The sequence below is a fragment of the Phacochoerus africanus genome, chromosome 8 (genome assembly GCF_016906955.1).
Source record: "Phacochoerus africanus isolate WHEZ1 chromosome 8, ROS_Pafr_v1, whole genome shotgun sequence".
Lineage (NCBI taxonomy): Eukaryota > Metazoa > Chordata > Mammalia > Artiodactyla > Suidae > Phacochoerus > Phacochoerus africanus.
The window spans coordinates 141,675,258-141,697,796 of NC_062551.1; the positions used below are offsets into that span (position 1 = coordinate 141,675,258).

At 37.6% G+C, this 22,539-nt stretch overlaps 1 protein-coding gene across 4 annotated transcripts in view; it reads left to right on the top strand.

The window, feature by feature from the left end:
• The window catches only part of PTGER3 (prostaglandin E receptor 3), a 199,276-nt gene extending 178,019 nt beyond the window's left edge, over window positions 1-21,257 (top strand). For all 4 annotated transcript variants that reach the window (XM_047788649.1, XM_047788653.1, XM_047788654.1 and 1 more), the window contains one exon: window positions 21,000-21,257. In XM_047788649.1, coding sequence (XP_047644605.1) covers window positions 21,000-21,027 — 28 coding nt within the window. In that variant the 3' untranslated portion in view covers window positions 21,028-21,257. The remainder of the gene's footprint in view (window positions 1-20,999) is intronic.
• Window positions 21,258-22,539: the final 1,282 nt, after the last annotated feature.

Sequence of the window (22,539 nt, forward strand, 5' to 3'; positions counted from 1 at the left end):
ATGAAATTAATCTTGAGGGCTTATTGGTTCTTGCCTGTCACCGTACTCAATAAAGTCAGTTACAGACAAGGAAGAGAAGACTAAAACAACGCTGCCAGTTTGCAATCTAAGCACAGACAATCTCAACTCCCTGAAGAGTTTTGTTAAATTTGGAGAATAATGTGTCTGGACGTTTCTTTCTTGCCACCCCAATTGGGAAAGCTTTTTCAGGATGGAGCTAGATCTCATGGGCTTGTCTAGGGATCATGAAAGATCCTCTATCTTTCCAGCTATTTTTCATTCAAAGTAAACAGCTCATAGGTTCTGAATTGTGATAACTGCCCTTGAGAAGGAAATAGCAACTGGAGGAGAGGAATAAGCAGACAAAGAAAAATGAATAGTGTAATAAATGTCCTAAAGGTACATTTTTAACATCTAGGGAAGAAAGAACAGCAAAATCTTCCTGATGGTTGGAAAACACATCATTGAGTAGATAATCAAAGATCCTTGCATGTCAAGTGGGAGTCTGAGGGGCGGAGAAGGGTGTTCACAGATGAAGAAACAGCCTGAGCTAATAGCACACCATGCGTGAGAGTCAACGTCTCTTCAGTGAACAGCACACCAGCTTGGCACTGCCAGGGTGGTGGAGGACCAGGGCTGATGGAAGACATACCTAACAAGGGCAGGTTGGGCAGTTGTGCAGGGCCTTGTATAACGTGCTGAGAAGAGGTGACTTGAATAGAGCTGTTTTTTAGACACCCTTGATGAAGGAAGGAGAATGCCTCATACATTAGAGAGCATGGAAGCAAAGAAAGTAGTTAGAAACCAAGTGAGGCATTCAGAGCAAAGAAATTGACCCAGAAATAAGGGCTAATAAGAGCATTGACCTTCTGTCCTCCTGTCTGGGTGAAGCACAGAAATCCAGGTTTGAGTTCTGGTGCTTTGGCAAACAGCCCTGACCTTGTGTGTGGGCTATGGGAACACCTCAAGTACTTCCAGTCTGATTGAGCTGTCAGTGCCCTCTAGCGGTGGCCCACTTGATGGCTAGATGGTACAAACCATCCAATTCCACGTGGATTTCCCAAGTACCTGCCCTGTGCTGACTTTTGTGATAGCTGCTGGTGCCACAGATCTTTTAAGACATTGATTTTTTTTTTTTTACTCAGGCTCACAGTTTAGTAGGTGAGACACAGAGATGAACACATTCTAATAATAGCATGTGATCAACGGAAAATAATGTACAATCAGAAACCTGCATAAGACAGTTTGTACAGAAGAGGGATAATTAACTTTTGGGTGTGGGGATGTTGATGGTAGTTTGACGTCTGGACTGGCAGCGAAAAGGGCCTTCTGGAAAATGTGCCTGGGCTCTAAGAGATTAGGACTTCTCAAGGCAATTAATAGGAGCTTTCTGGGAACAGGGATCAATATGGGTTATTTTGGAGAATAGCAAGTAACTCCCAAGTCTAGGAGCAGTAAATGGGAACAGAATTAGGTAGATTTTGTAGTGACCCTGTCTGAGGCAGTCTCAGTGGTACCAAGTGTTTCCCAAAGTGTTCCATTCAGCAAACAATTACTGAGCATCTTCTCCAGGCAATGTGACATGGAATAAATAATGTTCTCACCCTCAAGAGGTTTCAGTGTTAAGACACATTCAGACCAAGATGTGAAGGAATACTTTGTATAAAATTCAAGTTATGCCCAAGCACCAGTGAGCAGCAAAGGAAAAGGAGCATTTACACTGAAAGGGGCAGTCAAGGAAGCCTTTCCAAAGTAGGAAACCCTTGACTTGAACTTTGAAGAACAAATGAGTAGGAATTTGTCAGTAGGCAGTCAGGGGAGGGTGTGTTTCCATCGTTTCTGTGAAGTGTGATGGGCGCTGGCTGAGTGCCTTGCTGCCTCTTTGGTAACATTTTACTTTCCTCCTCAGGCTTCTCTTCCTCTTCCCACTCCTGCTGTGATCATTCCCCAAGGTTCTAGCTCAGCCCTCGGAGCTTTGCTTTGTTCCTCTCAGGGATTTTATTCACATCCATGGCCTCTACTTGCAAGCTCCAAACATTTTACTTAGTGGAGACACCATATAAACCAGTACATCACTTTTCCCCCAGAAAGTCAGACTGTCCCTAATGAAATACGCTCCAAACAGAGCCCATGATCTCTCTCTCTTTTTTTTTTTTTTTTTTGCTTTTTAGGGCCGGACCCACAGCATATGGAAGTTCCCAGGCAGGGGATCAAATCAGAGCTGTAACTGCTGGCCTACACCACAGCCATAGCAACACCGGATCCTTAACCCACTGAGCAAGGCCAGGGATCGAATCTGCATCCTCATGGATGCTAGTCAGATTAATTTCTGCTGAGCCACGACAGGAACTCCTAAGGTGGTATTTCTAACAAGCAAGTCTGATCTTGCATGCTATGCCATTCCACCCCTCCTTCTTGCAAGGCTTCCATGTTTCCTACAACCTTCAGAATCAGGTCTCAGCAAATCCGGGTGGTTGGACAAACTTCCCCTGGTAGCTCTTCTAGCCACATTTGTTGGCTTCTATTTCAAGGAATTCTCCACAAATTCCAAACTGACGTTGATTCCCTCTAGACATCACACTGTTTAATACTTCCCTGTCTTAAAAATGCTATCACCTAGAATCTTCTCCCCAGCACTCTTTCCACATGGAAAATTTCAATTTATCCCTCAAAACTCAGTTCCACATCACTTCCCCCAGTGAGTCTTCCATGATTCTCCCTTTCCAATAGATAACCAATTTCTTCTCTGGGCTACTTCCGAACCATGTATGTATATCTATTACTATATCATTGTGTGATGATTTGCTTATCAGTCTGTGTCCCTTGCTCCAGGCTGGAGCAGCAGCAAAGCAGAGTAATTAAGAAAATGGAATCAAATCCTAGCTTTGCCACTTATCAGAGTGAATTTGGGCAAGTAATTTATCTCCCTTCATCTTAGTTGCCTCATCTGTAAATTGGGGGTGATGATAGTATACACCTTATGAAGTTGTTATCAGATTAATGTATATCAAGCACTTTGAACAATGTTCTACAAAAATTTGCTTCGATTTTTAACTATGAGCACCTTGATGTTAGGAAATTATGTCTAATTCATCTCCATTTTCCCAGGGTCCAACACAGTGCCTGACACAGAAAGTATATGGAAAGTTTGTTGAAAGGAAGAACGGCAATCTTTAGCTTCTTCCTTTTTCCTTCTCCCGTGTCTAGTAAACGCCTGGGTCTGGCTGGGTTTTCCTTTCCAGTGCCCCTGCACTTACTTTTCTTTTTGTAGTAACTGTCACTACTCCATTTATTCAACACAGAGTTATTAATAATCAACAGGGTTCTAGGCAAGCATAATTACTGAGAATACTGCTTTGTATAAGACAAATTCCCTCCACCATGGACTCTGCCTTCTAGCAGATGACACAGACACTACATAATAGCACATCAGTTATCTGATCATAATGTGATATACACAATCAGATGAATTTAATTTAGTCTTAAAGGTCAGGAAATTTCCCTTAAAGAAGAAATTTCACTGATATATGAAAGACTAAGCATAAGGTGGTAGACATCCAGGGAGAGGGAAGAGCATGTGCAAAGCCCAGAGGCAAGAAGAAATCTGGCACATGCAGATTTTGACTTCTCTGTGCCTGAGTTCATGCTACAAATGCTACCCAATCTCTTTACAGAATGACCCTCCGTATAAGTCTAGAGTTAAACTTTCTATCATGTTAATTTCCTGTTCAGAAGACTTCCACAGTTTTCTACTGCTTACTGAATGACATATTAATTTCTTAGTTATTTTCCATGACCCAGTGCAATACAGGCTCCAATAATGGTCTAGTTCTATCTCCCACAAATAATCTGCATCTATATTCAACAATAACCATCGTGAACTATTTGATACTCCCCACATATTCCTTATTTCCTCTTACTTTTCCATATTTACTCAGGTTGTTGTTGTTGTTATAACCAAAATGCCTTTCTTCTCTATTCTTGTCCATGCTTGCACCTCTGCAAAACAGTATTTACTTGTCCTATGTGTAAGGTGCTTTGATATTTTCTACTCTAGTCTCTTCTACTTTATTTGATTCTATTTCAGTCTGTAAAACAAACAAGCTGTAATCCACCAACGTGATTTCACAACCCACTAATGGATCTTGACCCACAATTGAAAACGATGACCCAAATAAATTTTAAGATTTTTTTTCAAGATATACGACTCGTCTTAGGTGCTTCTAAGTTTTCTTCAAGCAGTAGAATCCTCTAACTCAGTAACATCTTGATTATTGAGCATCTATATCATCTGAAGACAGGGTGGTAAAATTCTGCATGAATAGTGGAGAGCTAAACATACAGAGGCACATCATCCCAAGGAAAGTTGGCAGTGCGTCTTAATTTGTAGATGTCACACTTTGTTGCCTCAATGCTGGCGATGTTCTGAAGCTGTTAATTGTACTGAGTTGTTCCAGGTCACATACTGGGCAAAGATGAATGTGGGAAAATACTTGTTCCAGCTATAAAAAAAAAAAACAAAAAAACCCTCCACTAGCAAATAAATCCATAGCAATCAGATGCAACTGTAGCTCATATTAGGTAATAAGTGTACTTTTACAGATAGATGTGTTTCATAATTGCCCAAGGGGAATACTTAAATCTTTGCAATAACCACTCCCCAAAGGGTCTGTTTTTCAAAATATTTTACATCTCGGGTTAACTTTCAGTGGAACACCTCAGTATTTTAGTATTCTTCCACTTTATTTTATTTTGCTTTGTTTTATTTATTTATTTATTGGCTGCACTCACAGCATGTGGAAATTCCCTGGGTGAGGGACTGAATCCTAGCAGTAACCTACACCGCAGCTGCAGCAACACCAGATCCTTTTAACTCACTGTGTCAGGTCAGGGATCAAATCCATGCTGCCATAGAGACAGCACCAGATCCTTAACCCACGGTACCAGAGTAAGAACTCCTATTTCTTCCATTTTAGATTTTGCAATGTCAACACCTAGATCAACTCATCATCTTGTTAATGTTCCACAAGTCTTTATTCCTGTGTTTCATTTGTGTATATCTCTTATGGCCACACCATCTCTCCATTTAAACCAGAGAACAGCAGCATCAGACTTGACTCCTCTTTTTCCAACTAACCTGCCACTAATGCTTCTTGATGTTATACCCCATATGCTTCTTAAACCTGTCTACTACTCTCCAATCTCCCTGCCTCTGCTGCTGTTCAAACCTCCCAAATGGTCCTCCTCCCATCTTTCTTAGGGCATTTCATAAAGTGGCCAATCTATCGTGTATCATTCTCCAGCTGGATCCCATTCATTCAGTTAACTGCTATTCCTTTTAAGAGAGTCTGATAAAAAGTACCTACAACTGCTTGCAAAGCCCTTCCTGATCTGTCCTCTGCAAAACTTTCCTGCCTCATTTCACTCTCTTCTTTCCTTCATATTTTACTCTCCAATCATCAAAAATATATATATATTCTTTATTACTCAAATGCTCCATTTTTTTGTCTGAAACACTCTCCTTTTTACTGGAGAACTCTTACTCCTCCTTCAAGTCTCATCTTGGATATTTCATGGGAATCATTCCTGAAGCCTTCTAAGTCCAGGCTTTGGGTTCCTCCCCTGTCTTCTTTAGTGGCCTGAAGCTCACCATTATGCTATATTGAAATCATCCGTTCTCTTCAGTTCACTAGCATGAACACTAGAATTATTCACTATCATATCTGCATTGCCTAGCAAATAATAAGCAAGTATACCATTCACATTTACAGAATGAACAAATAATATCTGATTTGCTCTCCACCAAATGGTGAGGGTACTCTCCTGGGGGGACCCTTAGTGCCCACCCTTGCTGATGACTTGGGAGACAGGTCTATCCAACACTGGGATGGAGTATCAGAAAACTACTTCAACCACAGATTTAAGTCATGATCCCCAAATAGCTTCTCAGTAACAGAACTTACTTTAAAAAAAAAATCTCCAAGTGTTTTATGTGTCTCACTTCACAAACTCAGGAGAAGGTAAAGAGGGGGTTATTTTTGTCTCCTTAAAACCCCAATATGTCAGATAACCTCTTTTTCTAGACAATGAGATTTTACTTCTTACCAGACTCACCCTGGCCAATACCTGGATCCTCACATCAGTGTGGCTTTGGACAGTTTTATTCACTTATTAGCATTCATTTCTTTCTCATTGATTAAACACCTACTGAGTGCCAGATACCAAAAATACTAGGTGAGAAAATGTCATTCCTCCCTTCAACACTCAATCTGTTCAGGGCTAAGAGGAAGGAAGACACAAACATGTAATCAGTTATGTTGTAGATTCCCCCCAAGCTCATGCAAACCTGAACCTAGCCAAAGAATTCCACAAGGGTATAAAAAACATTAAGGAACAAGAAAGCTTTTGCTTTACACGTGAAAAAACAAAATAACCTTTAAGAGCAACAAATATTTTGAGGTAAGACTATACAATAAACAGCAGATAGCACAAGGGGAAGATTTTTGCTTATGGAACTGTAAAGATTCTCATTGCAGTAGTTCACATTTAGTCAGTGCTGTTTGCATTAGTTACCCTTTTATTGAATTCTAGTCATAACTGAAAAGCAAATGGTCTGACAAAGTACAGACATTACTTCCAAAACATCTAGGAAAAATATAACCAAAGTTACGAAAGTTCGTGGTTTTTCACAGGCAGTCAACATATATAAGAGTGTGACAATTATTCAAATGAGCATGTCACTGTTGAGGCTGCTAATGCTGATACCAGAGTAGTAAAAACATTAAAGGATTTTTTACTTGAGCAAGACTTGAAATGAGTAAGACTTTTTTAACAGAATGATTTTGCAATTTTCGTATGCCAATAACTCTTTAAAATGCATCTCTAAGGCTCTTGCATGAATATTTAGAGGCTTGTTGAATTACTTGCTATTCTTTAACACACTTTGCTGTATGTCTGATACCTTATACCTTTGATATAAGGGGACTAGCCTCCAGCCCCAGATGCCTGACAAACTCAAATTTATCATCTCTTCTGGGTAGCACCACAATAGAATCAACAGAAACCTCTCAGACTGAATTAATTCCTCCCCACTCTGAGTGCCTGCAGCGTTGTGTGGCTTGCCTTTCAAATTGCACTTATTGCATTATATTATCTTAATTGGTGGCCGTATCTCTGTTCTCTAATAGACTGTGAGCTACTCATTAATTCTGTACCCCCAGGACCCAACAGTACCTGATACACATTAAAGCCTCCATACAGAGAGGTTTAATGTTTGAATCATCCTATTTTTGCTCTACCTCTCTGTGTCTCTATAGTACCAATTCATGTTCTCCAGTTAATTTCATGATTAGAGTATTAAAAAGGTCTGATCTAACGATTAAGATACATATTATTTTTTTGCATTGTCTTCTTTATTGGCAAAGGTCAGTATTTTTTATTATTATTATTAAAGTATAGTTGTCTTACAATGTTAGGTTGTGTTGTACAGCAAAGTGACCCAATCACACACATTTCCCTGTGATGTACAGTAGGATCCCATTGCCCATTCATTCCAAATACAACAGTTTGCATCCAAAAAACCCCCAAATGCCAATCCATCCCACTCCCTCCCCTTTCCCCTTTGGGAACCCCAAGTCTGCTCTTATTTTTAATTAGCTACAAGTCTATCCTGGAAAAAAGCAAAGGGTTGTAGTTTTAAGAGAGTAATGGTTTGGGATAATTAATGTACCTGCCATGGCTTCAGTTTCCTCATATAGAAAATAAGGATATTACTAAATAACCTCTATATTCCCCATCTTCTTTTAGTCTATGAACCAATGTCCTTTCCTGAATTCATGAAAAATTAATGGTCTATATTTTTAAAAATCTTATTTCCTATTCTTCTGCTTTGCTTTTTCTTAAAACTCACAATCATATTGAAGTTCTTGATGGTTTACTATGATGTTATTAGAGTTCTGAAAGTCTCACACACAGGTTCAATCCCTGACTCTGCCACTTACAAAACTAACTTGATAATCTTGGCAATTTTGGCATGGCTAAGGCTCAGTTTCCTCATGTGTGAAATAAGAATAGTAGTAATAGTGCTGGTTTCATAGGATTATGGGTAATCTTCTTCTATATTTCTTATGACTCCCTGCACTTGCAAGCTGTGTAGGCTTGCAAAGGTCTTAATAACACAAACATATTTGTTCATAAATTCATCACTAGCCTCTTTTCTCCCAATATGTAGTGTTTTTATCTGTTTCTTGCTCACTGCCAGATATTGTAAGCATCTGACAGTAGACTGCAAATATAGTACCAAGTAAGTATAGCACCAAGTACAATTGCCACTCTTACAACAGATGCAAAGCTTCATGGCATTGGTGAAAATAAAACCAAATAATTTAAAAACACACAGGTCAAGCTATGGACAAATAAAGAGAAAGCTAATAAAAACATAACAGAGTAGGTACGTGAAAGATACTGAATGGAATATGAGAGTAAATAGATAAATCCCTGAAATACTTATCACAAAAAGCCTCCATATTTATGATCATACTGCACAAAGTTTTAAAAGTGTGTTATTTTGTATTGAGATGCATTTTTAATTTGTATTTACTTATTTAGTGTCTTTAGGGTCGTACCCATGGCATATGGAAGTTCCTGGGCCAGGGGATGAATCGGAGCTATAGCTGCTGGCCTACACCACAGCAACATAGGATCTGAGCAGCGCCTGAGACCTACACCACAGCTCATAGCAATGCCAGACCCTCAACCCACTGAGTTAGGCCAAGGATAGAACCCGCATCCTCATGGATGCTAGTCAGATTTGTTTCCACTGAGCCACGACGGGAACTCCACAATGCATTTTTTTAAATGCTGAAAATTAACTATTTAATTTCTTCTTTGCTTTTTTGAAGAAGTCTTTATGGAAGCTCTGAGCAAGAAGATAAAATTCAGCATGAGAATAGGAGAACCTCATGCAATGGACATCGTAGGGCAGGCGAGGGACAGTGAGAGGCACCAAAGACAGCCTTTGCCTAGGTCTCAGCCCTGCCTCTGGCCAGCTCTGGTGATTATCCTTATCAGCAATGTGAGTAAGCAATGGAGAAAAGCACACAGGCTGATGGTCTGATATGTATATTTGACATCTAGTAACATATTAAAGTTCCAACCTAAGCAACTCCACCCCAATATGAAAAGCAAATAAAATGATCCTTTCAAACCTTCAGTTGAATTTTGATAGACATTAATTTCATTTATTTCTATGGCATTTTGCAATAAATAAAGATAATTTCATTACCTTTTGGTTCTATGGATACTACCAAGTAGCTGAAACAGGTATTATTTCTCTTTTACTGTTGAAAAGGCAGCAAAAGTTGGCCAACTCTGCTCAGATAGTCAGAGATCAGACATAGGCTCCCTAATCCTAAGACATAATGATAAGGATGTTTACTGTCCCCTCTCTACTGCCCATAATATTAATACTTTACATTTTAGTTCTAATTCTATTATAATCTTTGCAGTATAGATCTTGTTGCCCCCGGTTTACAGATAAAAAAATTTGAAGTTCAAAGAGATTGAGTAAACTTGACCAAAGTCACTGGCAAACTGTCTTCTTAACTCCACAACCCCTAAGGTTTCCAGGACCCTTACCCTTTTACTGTTCCACCCCTTTCTTTGCTAAAGTTCAGGGTCAAATGTATTTATTAATAACAGAAGAACTATACCCACAAAGAAGAGGCTTTAGAGTAAAAGTTTTTCCTAGGAAAAGGTGGTTATTTTAAATCTTTTCAGTTTATTTCTCAATTTTAGTGACTAGCAAATTTAAGAAATCAAGCTTAAAAGTGAGCATTTTATCATGTTCCCTTTTTCTATGCACTTTCTGGAGGTGACACTAAAGACCAATGAAATGAGAGAAAAAAAAAAAACATTGCACCCCCCCAAAAAAAAGTAAGAAAGAAAAGCTGTAATTTGCATAAATCCCTAAACTCAGTAGGTCGCTGCCTCTGTCACCCCATTCTACTGATTGAAATGTGAACTATGAAGAGATTCAGTGACCTTTCTAAGATCACAAGAGTTCAAAGCCTGCTGAGAAAACATACCAACTGTCCTTGTACCATTTTTTTGAGAGCTATCTTTCATCAAGCATATTGTAGTGAAACTATAAAATTTTTGTTTAATAAAGCAATAAAGAGAATACATCAGCTGGAATTATCACCAATAAACTCCGGATTGAATTTGTGTGTTGCGAGCAACCATTTCCTTCTCCTTACAGCAGTTCTGGTCATGATCACTTGTTTTTCATATGGGCGGTAAGTTACACAAATGAAACAAAGACTATACATATATATATATATATATATATATATATATATATATATATAATAACGTCATATTAATGTTACGGCAAAACTAATATTTTCTGTTAGCTGAAAGCTGAAAATAACCTATATGGAAATTTTAGAATTGAATCTATTGGTCTCACAAACAGATCTTGACTTACATCCTTTTTTTTTTTTTTTCTTGAATTAGAAGATAGAAAAACTAATACCACCAACTACTTAGCAGGGCAGCAGAAAGCATAGTTATATTTCATACTACATTCTTGAATGCTTTTCTGTAACTTGCTAAAACTGGTTCAGAATACAAAGCTTAAAAGGGAACCTATAATGTTTCAGGTGAGTTTTAGGACCAAAAATCTCCCAATAGAAGGTGAAGAATTGGAGTTCCCGTCGTGGCGCAGTGGTTAACAAATCCGACTAGGAACCATGAGGTTGAGGGTTCAATCCCTGCCCTTGCTCAGTGGGTTAAGGATCCGGCCTTTGCCGTGAGCTGTGGTGTGGGTCAGACGCGGCTCGGATCCCATGTTGCTGTGGCTCTGGCGTAGGTTGGCAGCTCAGCTCCAACTTGACCCCTAGCCTGGGAATCTCCATATGCCACGGGAGCAGCCCCAAGAAATGGCAAAAAGACCAAAAAAAAAAAAAAGAAAGAAAAAGAAAAGAAGGTGAAGAATTTGTTCATTAAAATTGTAAAGCAAGGAAGTTTCTGTTGCGGCTCGGCAGTAACAAAGCCAACTAGTATTCATGGGGATGTGTGTTCCATCCCTGGCCTCACTCAGTGGGTTAAGGCTCTGGCATTGCCATGAGCTGTGGTGTAGGTCATAGACTCGGCTTGGATCTGGCGTTGCTGTGGCTGTGGTGCAGGTCATAGACTCGGCTTGGATCTGGCGTTGCTGTGGCTGTGGTGCAGGCTGGCAGCTACAGCTCCAATTCGACTCCTAACCTGGGAACTTCCATATGCCATGGATGCGGCCCTAAAAAGACAACAGCAACAAAAAAATTGTAAAGCTGAAAGGCATCTTTCTAGAAGAGTTGCTAGATAGCCATCTAAACTAAATAGTAACAACAACAAAACAAGTTTTGTGTTTTCTCTTTTATTTTTCACTTTTATATTAAGGTTAGAAGATATGAGAAGAAATTTATAAATGCATACATTGATCTATAAGTGGCCTCAAGAAAGAAAGAATTTCACAGAGAAAATAAATATTTAGGATTATTTCAAATAAAAACATGTAAATATATTTTCAACTTTTGGCAATAAACATCCACTGTGTCAGTAAGTATGCTAACACAGAGATATGACAGTCTATAAGAAAATGTCAAAGTTCCTGCTGTGATTCAGTGGGTTAAGAACCCGACAGTATCTGTGAGGATGTGGGCTCTTTCCCTGGCCTCGCTTAGTGGGATAAGGATCTGATCGTAGGTCACAGACGCAGCTCTGATCTGGCATTGCTGTGGCTGTGGCAAAGTCTGGCAGCTAAGGCTGGAATTTGACCCCTCGTCTGGCAACTTCCATATGTCACAGGTGCAACCCTAAAGAGAAAAAAAGAAAATGTCCCACATTATCCTTTAATCCCACATGAATATCAAATCCATTGATTCTACTTCCTTCTCATGGTCCCTCCATTCCCCACTCCTCTACGGAGGAGCTGTTCTCACTTCCCTCCTTGCCTCACTAAAGTTCTCTGGCCAATCGTTATTATCATCTCCTTGTATATACCCTTGACTTCTTCTCCCTGGCTGCTGAGTAGAACTGGAGGGGTTGCAGGTTGCACAGGTGTATGCCTTTATCAAAAATCATCAAAATGTACACTTAAGAGTTATGCATTTCTTTGCATGTAATTTTACCTCTAAAAACTTTTAAGCAAGTATTGAACTCTAGTTAATGTGTTTGATTTTTGATTTTTTAAAACTTGCTTATACAAATGAGTAAATATATTGAAGGTAATAGGAATAATATTTTAAGGAAATAAATATGGAAAGAAGGAATATTAGCATTGGATTGAAATGGAAAATATTACTATAAACTCATGATTTTTAATATCTACCTATCTAGCTAGATATAGAAATGATTACATATAGGTATGTATGTGTGCATGTGCGCATACACATGTATACATACTAGATCTGTTCAACAAGATTGTGTAAAAGTTATGACACACTATTAGCAATGAACACACCTAATACCTAGAGCTTGATTTCCATTTACCATTTTTCATTAAAAGGAACCTAGACATCTCAAAGAAAAATAATCCCAGGGCTGAATGGGGGTGAAAGTATAACTATAAAAGATATTACTGTTAAAATTGACAAAATTTGAATATGGACTGTGAATTTTATAGCAATGTTTATCAATATTAATTTTCCTAATGTTAATTGTACTGTGGTTATGTAAGAGAATGTCCTTGTTTTTAGAAAATATTCACTAAACTATTTAGTGGTAAATAGTCATGAATATCTCCAACTTACTGTCAAATGGTTCAGAAAAAAAATCTGTTTTAAAAGAGAGAGAATAAAAGCCAGTGGGAAAAAATATAAACTACAGCTTAATGTGAATAAAGGTATTCCTTTTACTTTTCACGTTGCTGTAAGTTTGAAATTATATCAAAGTAAAAGTTTCCGTTAAAGAATATCTTCACTGGCTTCTCGTGTCAGTCAGTATAAGACCCAGAGTTCTTAAAAATGTCTCCAGGTTGTGATGTGTACTCTCATTACATCCCTGACAGATCTCCATCTCTCCCTTTTACAGTGCTTTGTCCTCAGATATCCTTGTCACATGCAGAGATCCTTTGCCTCCTTTTAAGTTCACATAAGATCTCACCTCCTCAACTGCATCACCGTCTTTTCCATTACACCCTTCCCTCCATTCCCACAATCTGGATTCCCTTTGTCTGGCATTGCCTCTTCTTTTCCATGCCAAGTGTTACTTTCGAACATCCATATGACTTCCATGTCTTATTTCTGTCCTGTCTCCAGATTCTCTAGATTCTCTAAGTGACACAGGACAGGAGTTTGTCTGCTGCCTTTTCTGACCTATCTTAAACACCTGGGATAGTACAAGACACTGCAAATATTTTTTGAATGGAAGAATTGACTGTTATCAATCAGACTGTCAGATTACCTTCAGGAAACATTGATTCTTTTGAATATGAATCTTTAAGAATATTTTTGTATGGTCCTTAGCTCACTGTAGTTAAATATCTAGTAGGTATTAATATTTATGGTCATGTCTAAGCAGTGTAGTTTCTAAGTACCTGTTTCTGAAGCATGTAAGTAACAATGGGAATAGTGTGAGGAGTTCAGAGAGGTCATCTGGGTCTCACAAGAAGGCAGTATGTTGCTCTGGGCCCCTCTTTCCATTATCTGCACCTCAGCTTTGAAGGTCTGGAAATGAGGGAATGACTCACAGTAATCAAAATCATGAGAAACTGGTAAGAAGGCCAAGTTAAAGAATTATAATGAGATTTGCCACAGCTATCAGAAAGTTGAATCATCTGCTCAGCTTATTCTTTCTCTGTAAGGAGTTGGCATGGAGTCCAACAGATAAGTGCAGTTACATCTTCTTGTGGAATCAGACCAAAAGGAAGGAGTTAGTCAATTATGCTAGCCCAATGCTTATCTTGTTCTGTCTAGAGACAGAATTTCTAAGGTTAAAGTATCAGAAAATCTATTCCTCTGTTTAGGGCATTTTCTTAGCTCATGATGTGGAAATAAAAAGTATTAAATTTGGGTTTGGACAACTTCCCTTTTTAAGGTTTCAGATTAATAATCAGATCACATATTTCTTTCTTTGTTAATACATATCTGAGCCACAGTCCAGCCCTACTGTTACTCGTTTCCAAGGGATTCACATTTTGTGAGGATGACTTTCCAGATGGCTGATCTTAGCCACTATGAACTGAATTTGTTACATTAGCTATTAAGTTGAGATGAGGTGGTTCCCCCACTGTAACTCATGTTTGTATTTACTACAGTTAAATGATTTAAAAAGATTAATAAATGTTTTGCTTAATGTGTAATCAAATTTAAAAAAATGTCTGATCAAAGTTAAACTTCATAAAGTTCTAAAATCTCACTATCTGGTTACAGACCATGATGTAGATGCTTCTCCTTCTACTAAGTACAGATAAAAGCCCTGGACATTATGCATAAAACAAACATAAGAAGAATCTGAAAGGTAGAGAGGAGGGAAGATGAGCTATGGACCTTGGAACTTGGGAAAGACCATGGGGGCAAGTTCCCAGAGTTTTCTTTTTGGTTGATATATCCTCACTGGATACTAGAGAAGCCTGTAGGAATTGACAAAAAAGGAGCCCTCATAAAAGCCTGTTCTCTCTAGCAAAGGGACAGCTTGACAAGACAAAAAACTTTTAGGCAGTAATTGCCCTCCTGCAGAAATACATCATGGAACCAAATGCAGCTCTAGCCCCAGCACTGTCAGCAATAGCTGAGTGGGGAGCCTAGACCTCTACCCTGGCCAGGCTGTATATAATAAGGCACTGTCATACTCTGTCAGAGGAGCCAAGTGGGGAGATGGACCTCTCACCCTCACTCAGCAGTAACAAGCCTCTTCTTGTAGTGCCAGTGTGAACCATGCAGGAATTCCCACCTGGCAGCCATAAGACATCCTCCCCATGCTCATGGGAGTCATATGAGGGGAGGCTGATTGGGGAACTTTCACTACCAGACAGCAGTAAGACAGTTTCCATTTTGCAGAGTCAGTGAAGGTTACAGAGGAAGCAAAAACATGACACCCTTTCTCCTCCCAACCAGGGAAATATCAGTTAGAGACTTAGTGGGGACCTTGGAGTCCCACCTCCTTTCAGCAGTAATGAGGCATCGCTGAAGTATCAACAGCGACCAAGTGGGGAACCTGGACCTTTATACCCACCTGGCAGTACTGAGGAAGTACCCCTCCCCCACTGACACAGGGTTAAAGAGAGCAGCTAACCCTTATGAGAGCAAAAAAGTACAGTATTCTCTCATGTGGAGCTCAATATACAAAGAGGAAGTATTTAAGACAACTATGCTATAAATGAAGGCAGTTAAAGTACTTAAAGGGAGGCAAGTTTCCTAATTTTGATTTCAACAGCACTAAATCTTTTTGGTGATGGAAGATTTAGATAAGATCTGCAATCTCATAACATAACACCCCAAATGTCCAGGGTAGAATGCAAAATCACACATTATACTAAGAACTGGAATAAGGAAAGGCATTCAACAAAGGCCAACACCATTGTGATCCAGATGTTGAAATTATGTGATAGGGATTTTAAAGAAGCCATTATAAAAGAAAATCACTCAATGAGCAACTATAAATACACTTGAAACAAGTGAAAAAAAATGGAAAATTTCATCAAGAAATGGAAAATGTAAAGATGAGCCAAGTGGAAATTCTAAAGCTGAAAAATAAAATAATTGAAATAAAAAGCCCAGTGGATGTTTCAACGGCAGAATGGGGAGGATAGAGAAAAAAGAATCAGTGAACTTGAAGATACAACATTAGAAATCACCTTATCTGGACAACAGAGAAAAAAAGTGAATAGAATCTCAGGGATCTGTAGGATTATAACAAAACATTTGATTCACAGGAGTCCCAAAAAGAGAAGAGGATAGGGTTGAAAAGTATTCAAAGAGATTTTTCAAATTTGGTATCAAATCAACCTTTAAAAGAGAGAGAGAGAAAGACAAGTCAACGGATTCAAGAAACTGAATAAACCCCAAACAAGAAAACCCAAAAAAATCTATACCGATACACAACAAACTAAAACTTAAAAAAACTAAAAACAAAGAAAATTCGAAAGCCATAAAAGAGAAATGACACCTTTACCTATCATGGGAAAGACAAGGTTGAAAAATAATCAATTTCTTATCATCAGGGAAGTGAAAAGAAATTGCACATTTTTCAAGTACTGAAAGAAAAGAACCATTAAGCCCAAATGCTGTCTCTGGCCTCCACAAGCAAACTGTGTCTTATTCTTCAGAAATGTAGAGGAAAAGGACATTTTCAGATGAATGAAAACTGAGAGAATTTGTCAACAGCAAAATATAGACTAAAATAATGGCAAAAGGAAGTCTTTGAATAAGAAGGGAAATGATTAAAGAAGAAATTGCAGAACATAAGAAGGAAGAAAGAATAGCTATGGTTACATACAAAGAGTTTCCTTCTTCTCTTGAGTGTTCTAAATTTTGTTTAACAGGAGTTCCCATCTTGGTGCAGTGGAAACGAATCCAACTAGGAATCATGAGATTGTGGGTTCGATCCCTGGCCTCACTCAGTGGGCTAAGGACCTGGCATTGCTGTGGCTCTGGCTTAGGTCGGCAGCAACAGCTCCGATTGGACCCCTAGCCTGGGAACCTCCTTATGCCATGAGTGCGGCCCTAAAAAGACAAAAGACAAACAAACAATAAATAAATAAATGTTGTTTAACAATTTTGAAGCAAAAAAAGTACAGTATTCTCTGATGTGGAGCTCAATATACAAAGAGGAAGTATTTAAGACAACTATGCTATAAATGAAGGCAGTTAAAGTATTTAAAGGGAGGCAAGTTTTCTGATGTTGATTTTGACAGCACTAAATCTTTTTGGTGATGGAAGGTTCTGTAACTTGATTGCAATGGTGGTTATAGGAATCTGTATGTGACAAAATAACATGAAACTGTACACATTGTACCAATATAAATTTCCTGGTTTTGAGGTACTATAGCTAATGCAAGATGTAACCATTGGGAGAAAGTGAATGAAGGGTGCTCAGAAATTTTCCATTATTGCAGCTGTTGGAAATCTATGACTATTTAAAAATAATAAATAAGCTTTAAAATTATTTAATAGGTTATATTTAGAAACAACTTCTAATGAGGAGAAAACATTAAAAACACACAGTTGGGTGGGTACAAAATTATAGAGCAGATTTCCTCAATTCCAGAGTTTTTTGGTTTTTATTTTTATTTTTTGATAGTTATTTATGATCTATTTGATCTGGGGGATGTGATTCTGTTTTGATGTTGATGTTATTATCAATTTCTGCTCTTTTACATCTTCAGTAATAAAACAGCAAAAGTGCAAGAGTCATCTTGGCTAGGTCATGACTGTAATTGACATTATTCTTTAGCATTTCCTAAAGAAAAAAAGTCATGTATTATCTTCAGCTATCATGGCATAGCAACAGATATCTTGGAATTCTGCAAGTACTTTTTCCTCTTTCAGCAAAGTGAGAAACAACTAGCATAAGTGTCTAAGGATCCAGTAGTGACAGAAGATAGTGTCATCTAAAGTGATACCCAAATATATCCTGGCCTTATTATCCATCCGTGTCTAATTTTCTATCTACAGTGAAAATCCTTCCTGCTCATGTGACATATAGTATATATTTTCAGAGTTTCTACAGAGCATAGATCACTCCTTTGGGATCTGACCCCATCTTCCCCATGTAGCCTGTTTGACTACGTAATCTTCGCCAGTCACAACTAACCGAACTAGCATAAGTTATTCTCTTTCTTATCCTAATTTGAAATTGGGACCCACAGACTCAAATTGCCAATTTTCTATAGCTATTACTTTTTTAAAATTATGAAATTTTCCAAACATAAAAAACACCCAATTTCTCCTTGCCCTGAATGAATACATTAATACTTAGCTATATTTATTTCAATTTTTTCATAAAAAATTACTGAGGTTTTGAGATAGATAACAAAACTAAAGAGACTAGTACAAAAATATCAATCACCAAGATAATACTATTACCAAAAATTTACCATATTCACTTAATCTGTTTTAAATTTATTTTTTAATTGTGGCAAAAACATAAAATTTACCATTTTATGTACAAATTTAGTGGTGTTAACTTCATTCATACTGTTACGCAATGGATTTCTAGAAGTTTTTCATCTTATAAAACTGAAACTCTACTTTGAACGACTTCTCATTTCTTCCTTCCCCCAGCCCCTGGAAACCACAATACAACTTCCTGTTTCTATGAATTTGTCTATTATAGATACCACGTGTAAGTAGAATCATACAGTATCTGTCTTTTTACAATTGGCTTATTTCACTTAGCACCTTCTTGAAGGTTCATCCATGTTGTAGCATGTGACAGGATTCCCTTCCTGAATAATAGTCCAGTGAATATATGTACCACATTTTCATTATATATTCATTGGTTGACGGACATGTGGGTTACTTCCATTTCTTGGCTGTTATGAGTACTACTTAAATGACCATGGGTGTGCAAATATCTCTTTGAAATTGTGTTTTCAGCTCTTTTGAATATACAATGCAGAAGTAGGGCTATTGGATCATACGGTAATTCTATTTTTAATTTTTTGAAGGAATCCATTTACTGTTTTCCATAGTGGCTACACCATTTTATACTTCCATTAACAGTGTACAAGTCTTCAAATATCTCCACATTCTCACCAACACTTGTTACTTTCACCCCACCTGTGGCATATAAAAATTCCCAGGCTAAGGGTCAAATCAGAGCTGCAGCTACCGGCCTACGACATAGCCACAGCAACACAGGATTCAAGCCATGCCTGCAACCTACACCACAGCTCAAGGCAATGCCAGATCCTTAACCCACTGAGTGAGGCAAGGGATTGAACATGCGTCCTCATGGATCCTAGTTAGTTCATTATCACTGAGACACCATGGGAACTCTTAAAGGATTTTAATGACTTTTTGGTTTTCATTTTACTAATGATTAGTTATTCTGAGCATGTCTTCATATATTTGTATGTCTTTTTTGGAGAAACGTCCATTCAAGTTTTTGCTCATTTTTTAGTTGTTGTTACAGAGTTGTTAGAGTCCTTTATATGTTCTGGATATAACTCCATTGCAAAATTGTAATTTGCAAATATTTTCTCCCATCTGAAAGTTGTTTTTCACTCTGTTGACTATTTCTTTGATGCACAGATGTTTTTAAATTTGATACAGTTTTGTATGTCTAATTTTGCTCCTGTGCTCTTGGTGCCATACCAAAAAATCCAATGTCATGATGCTTTTCTTCTATGTCTTCTTCTAGAAGTTTTATGATTTCAGTTTTACATTTAGGACTTTAATCCATTTTGAATTAATTTTTGGTAAACAGTGCAAAGCAAGGGCCCAAATTCATTCTTTTGCATGTGGATATTCAGTTTTCTCAACACCACGTTGAGCAAACTGTTTTTTTCCCATTGTGTGGTCTTGACACTTTTGTTGAAGATCATCTGACCATATGCACAAAAGATTATTTCTGAGTTCTCTATTCTATTCCATTGAATTAATATACCTGTTTTTGTTTTTTTAATTTTACGGCTGCATCATTGGCATATAGAAATTCCTCTGCCAGGGATTGAATCCAAGCTGCAGGTGCAGCAATGCTGGGTCTTTTAACCCACTGTGTTGGGGCAGGGCTTGAACCTGTCCCACCACAGCAACCCCAGCTGCTGTAGTCATATTCTTAACCCACTGCATCACAGTAAGAACTCCAATACATCTGTTTTTATGCCAGTATTATGCTTTTTGATTACTGTAGTTTTGTATAACTTGACTATTTTTTTAAACACTTTTCCTTCTCCCCTTGATGCATTTTACAGAAAATATCAGATGGCATAATTTCACCCTTACTTGATTCAGTATGGTTCTCTAAAAATTATGGACATTTTCTAACAAAACCACAGTATTATTATCACTCATAATAAAATTGGTAATATTTCTTTGTTATCATCTCATATCTAGTCCAAAGTCAAGTGTACAGATTCTCTCAACAATGAATTTATTGGTTTGTTTGAATCAAGATCTAAACAAGCTTCCCACTTAAATTTGATTATGTCTTTAAGTTCTTTTTCATTCAGAGAAGTTTCTCACCTCCCTTATCCCTTCTGGATGTTGACTTGCAGAAATTGGATTAATTGTCCTATAGAATGTCTCATACTCTGGATTTTTTGTTTACTTTCTTGTTCTATCATTTTAATTTATATATGGAAGTTAACTGGTGACTTAATTATATGGTTGTTTAATTATAAATTAGAATTTGCTCAGAAATTTTATTTTTTTATATTTGCATACAATTGTTTAAATTTATTTGCAAATTGGAGACTGGGGCTTTTCCATTTTACTGGTCATTCTCAGATATCTCTTTCATGTTTCCATTCAGTATGGAAAGTTCTCTTTCCTTAGAAGTGGGTATTTGTTAACAATTTTTTTGGGGTGGGGGTGTTTGCTATTGTTGTTGTTTTAGGGCCTCACCTGTGGCATACAGAAGTTCCCAGGCTAGAGGATGAATTGGAGCTGCAGCTGCCAGCCTATGTCACAGACGCAGCAATGCAGGATCCAAGCTGCATCTGCAATGTATACCATAGCTCACAGCAATGACAGATCCTTAACCCACTGAGTGAGGCCAGGGATTGAACCTGAATCCTCATGAATACCAGTCGGGTTTGTTACTGCTGAGCCACAATGGGAACACCTGCTAGCAAATTTTTGAACCCTGGATTTGTAGGGTACATATGTTGTCCCCATCAATTTCTCACTATTCTTGCTACCCAACTTTGATGACGTTCTTGTTCTACTATTGGGATTTATCATTTGCATTCATAATCTGAAGTTTATGGAAATGTCTTGCCTTCTAGTTTTATTTAGATGCTGTCAAAGGATTTCTCATATGCTATCCTAATTGGTTTTTTTTTTATTTTTCAGGAGGAATTTTTGGGAGATTAAAAACTAACCTTGCTATCAAGATCACGTCATTGAAGTTCTTCAACTTTCTTTTTGTTAAAGAAATGCTACAGAAATACCCCACCTCTCAACCCATTCCATTTTACTTTCTCCCCTATGCTCACTCCCAAAGGTAACCCCTGTCCAGAAGTTGGTATGTCCTGTTCTCATGCATGTTTTGTACTTTTTTGACATATATATGCATCCATTAAATTTGTATACTATTGTTTTGTGAGTTTATAATGTCTACATACATGTTTTCATATTATATGTGTGATTTGCTACTTGGTGTTCTTTATTCAAAGTTGTATTTCTTGAGATTTATTAATGTTGAAACATGAAGCTCTATTATCATTAATTTTCACTGCTGTAGAATATTCTATAATTTGAAGAAAATATAATTTGTCTGTTGGTCCCCTGCCAAGGGAAAATTTTTTTTTTCACTATAATAAGCAGCACTGAAAAAAATCATCTGTACCCATGTTTATTTGTGTACATCTGCATGAGTTTCTCTAAGATAAATACCCAGGAGTGGAATATCTGGGCCAAATGGCATGTGAATTTTCTATACCCACACATATGAGAATTTCCCTCCCATGTATACATACAAATGTTTGTGATGTTTTAATTTTTTACATCTTGTAAGTGTGAAATGGCATTTCATTGTTAATTTATTTTACATTTTCCCGACTGAAATATGAGGTTGAGACTTTCCAAGTCACTGATGATTTGGTTTTCTTCTTCTTTGTCTGACTCTAAAACTGATAGTCTGTCCTGAGTCATGTGTCAATATTTTAAAGATTTGTGAGGGTTTAAAAAATATCTTCTGGATAATAATGGCTTTTTGGTGTTTATAATACAATGGATTATCATAAAGTTCTGTGACCCCCTCTCTCTCTCTTCCTTTCTATCTACATCTACTTCTACCTCTATCTTGGTCTCAATAACCCTTTCTCTCCCCAGATGTCAGACTCTATTCATGGAAACATCATGGGAAAGAGGGAGCGCCCAAACTTTTTCTTTTCTCCATCTCCTTTCTATAGCATTGACACTCATACAAACAGATGTGGAGAGAACAAGTGCTCTGCTTTTATGACAATCAGAGTGTCAGGAGCATATTCTGTATATTAATGTCACATGCTGTTCTTCCTTTTTCCTGCATGTCTTTTACCTATTTCCTCTTTCTGAACCTTTCCTCTTCCATTCTTTTTCAGGATCTTGCAAGTCTGGCGAGTACAGAAAACAAAATCCTAGGTGTGTGATAAATTCTGATATGGATGATGGGAAAAAGAAAAAGAAATTGTAATTATTATATAAACATTGACCACGCATTGATACGAGAATCTGATGTTACTGCAAAATGAAACAATTGAGATGATAATGTCAATTTATTGAAATGGGTTCATGTCATAATGAGTTTGGTGAAGAAAAGTTTCTAGGACATATCAGATCATATTATCCCATTGCCTCCATGTACAAAATTGATAATAATGCATAAATTCCTATGAAAGATTCCATAAGT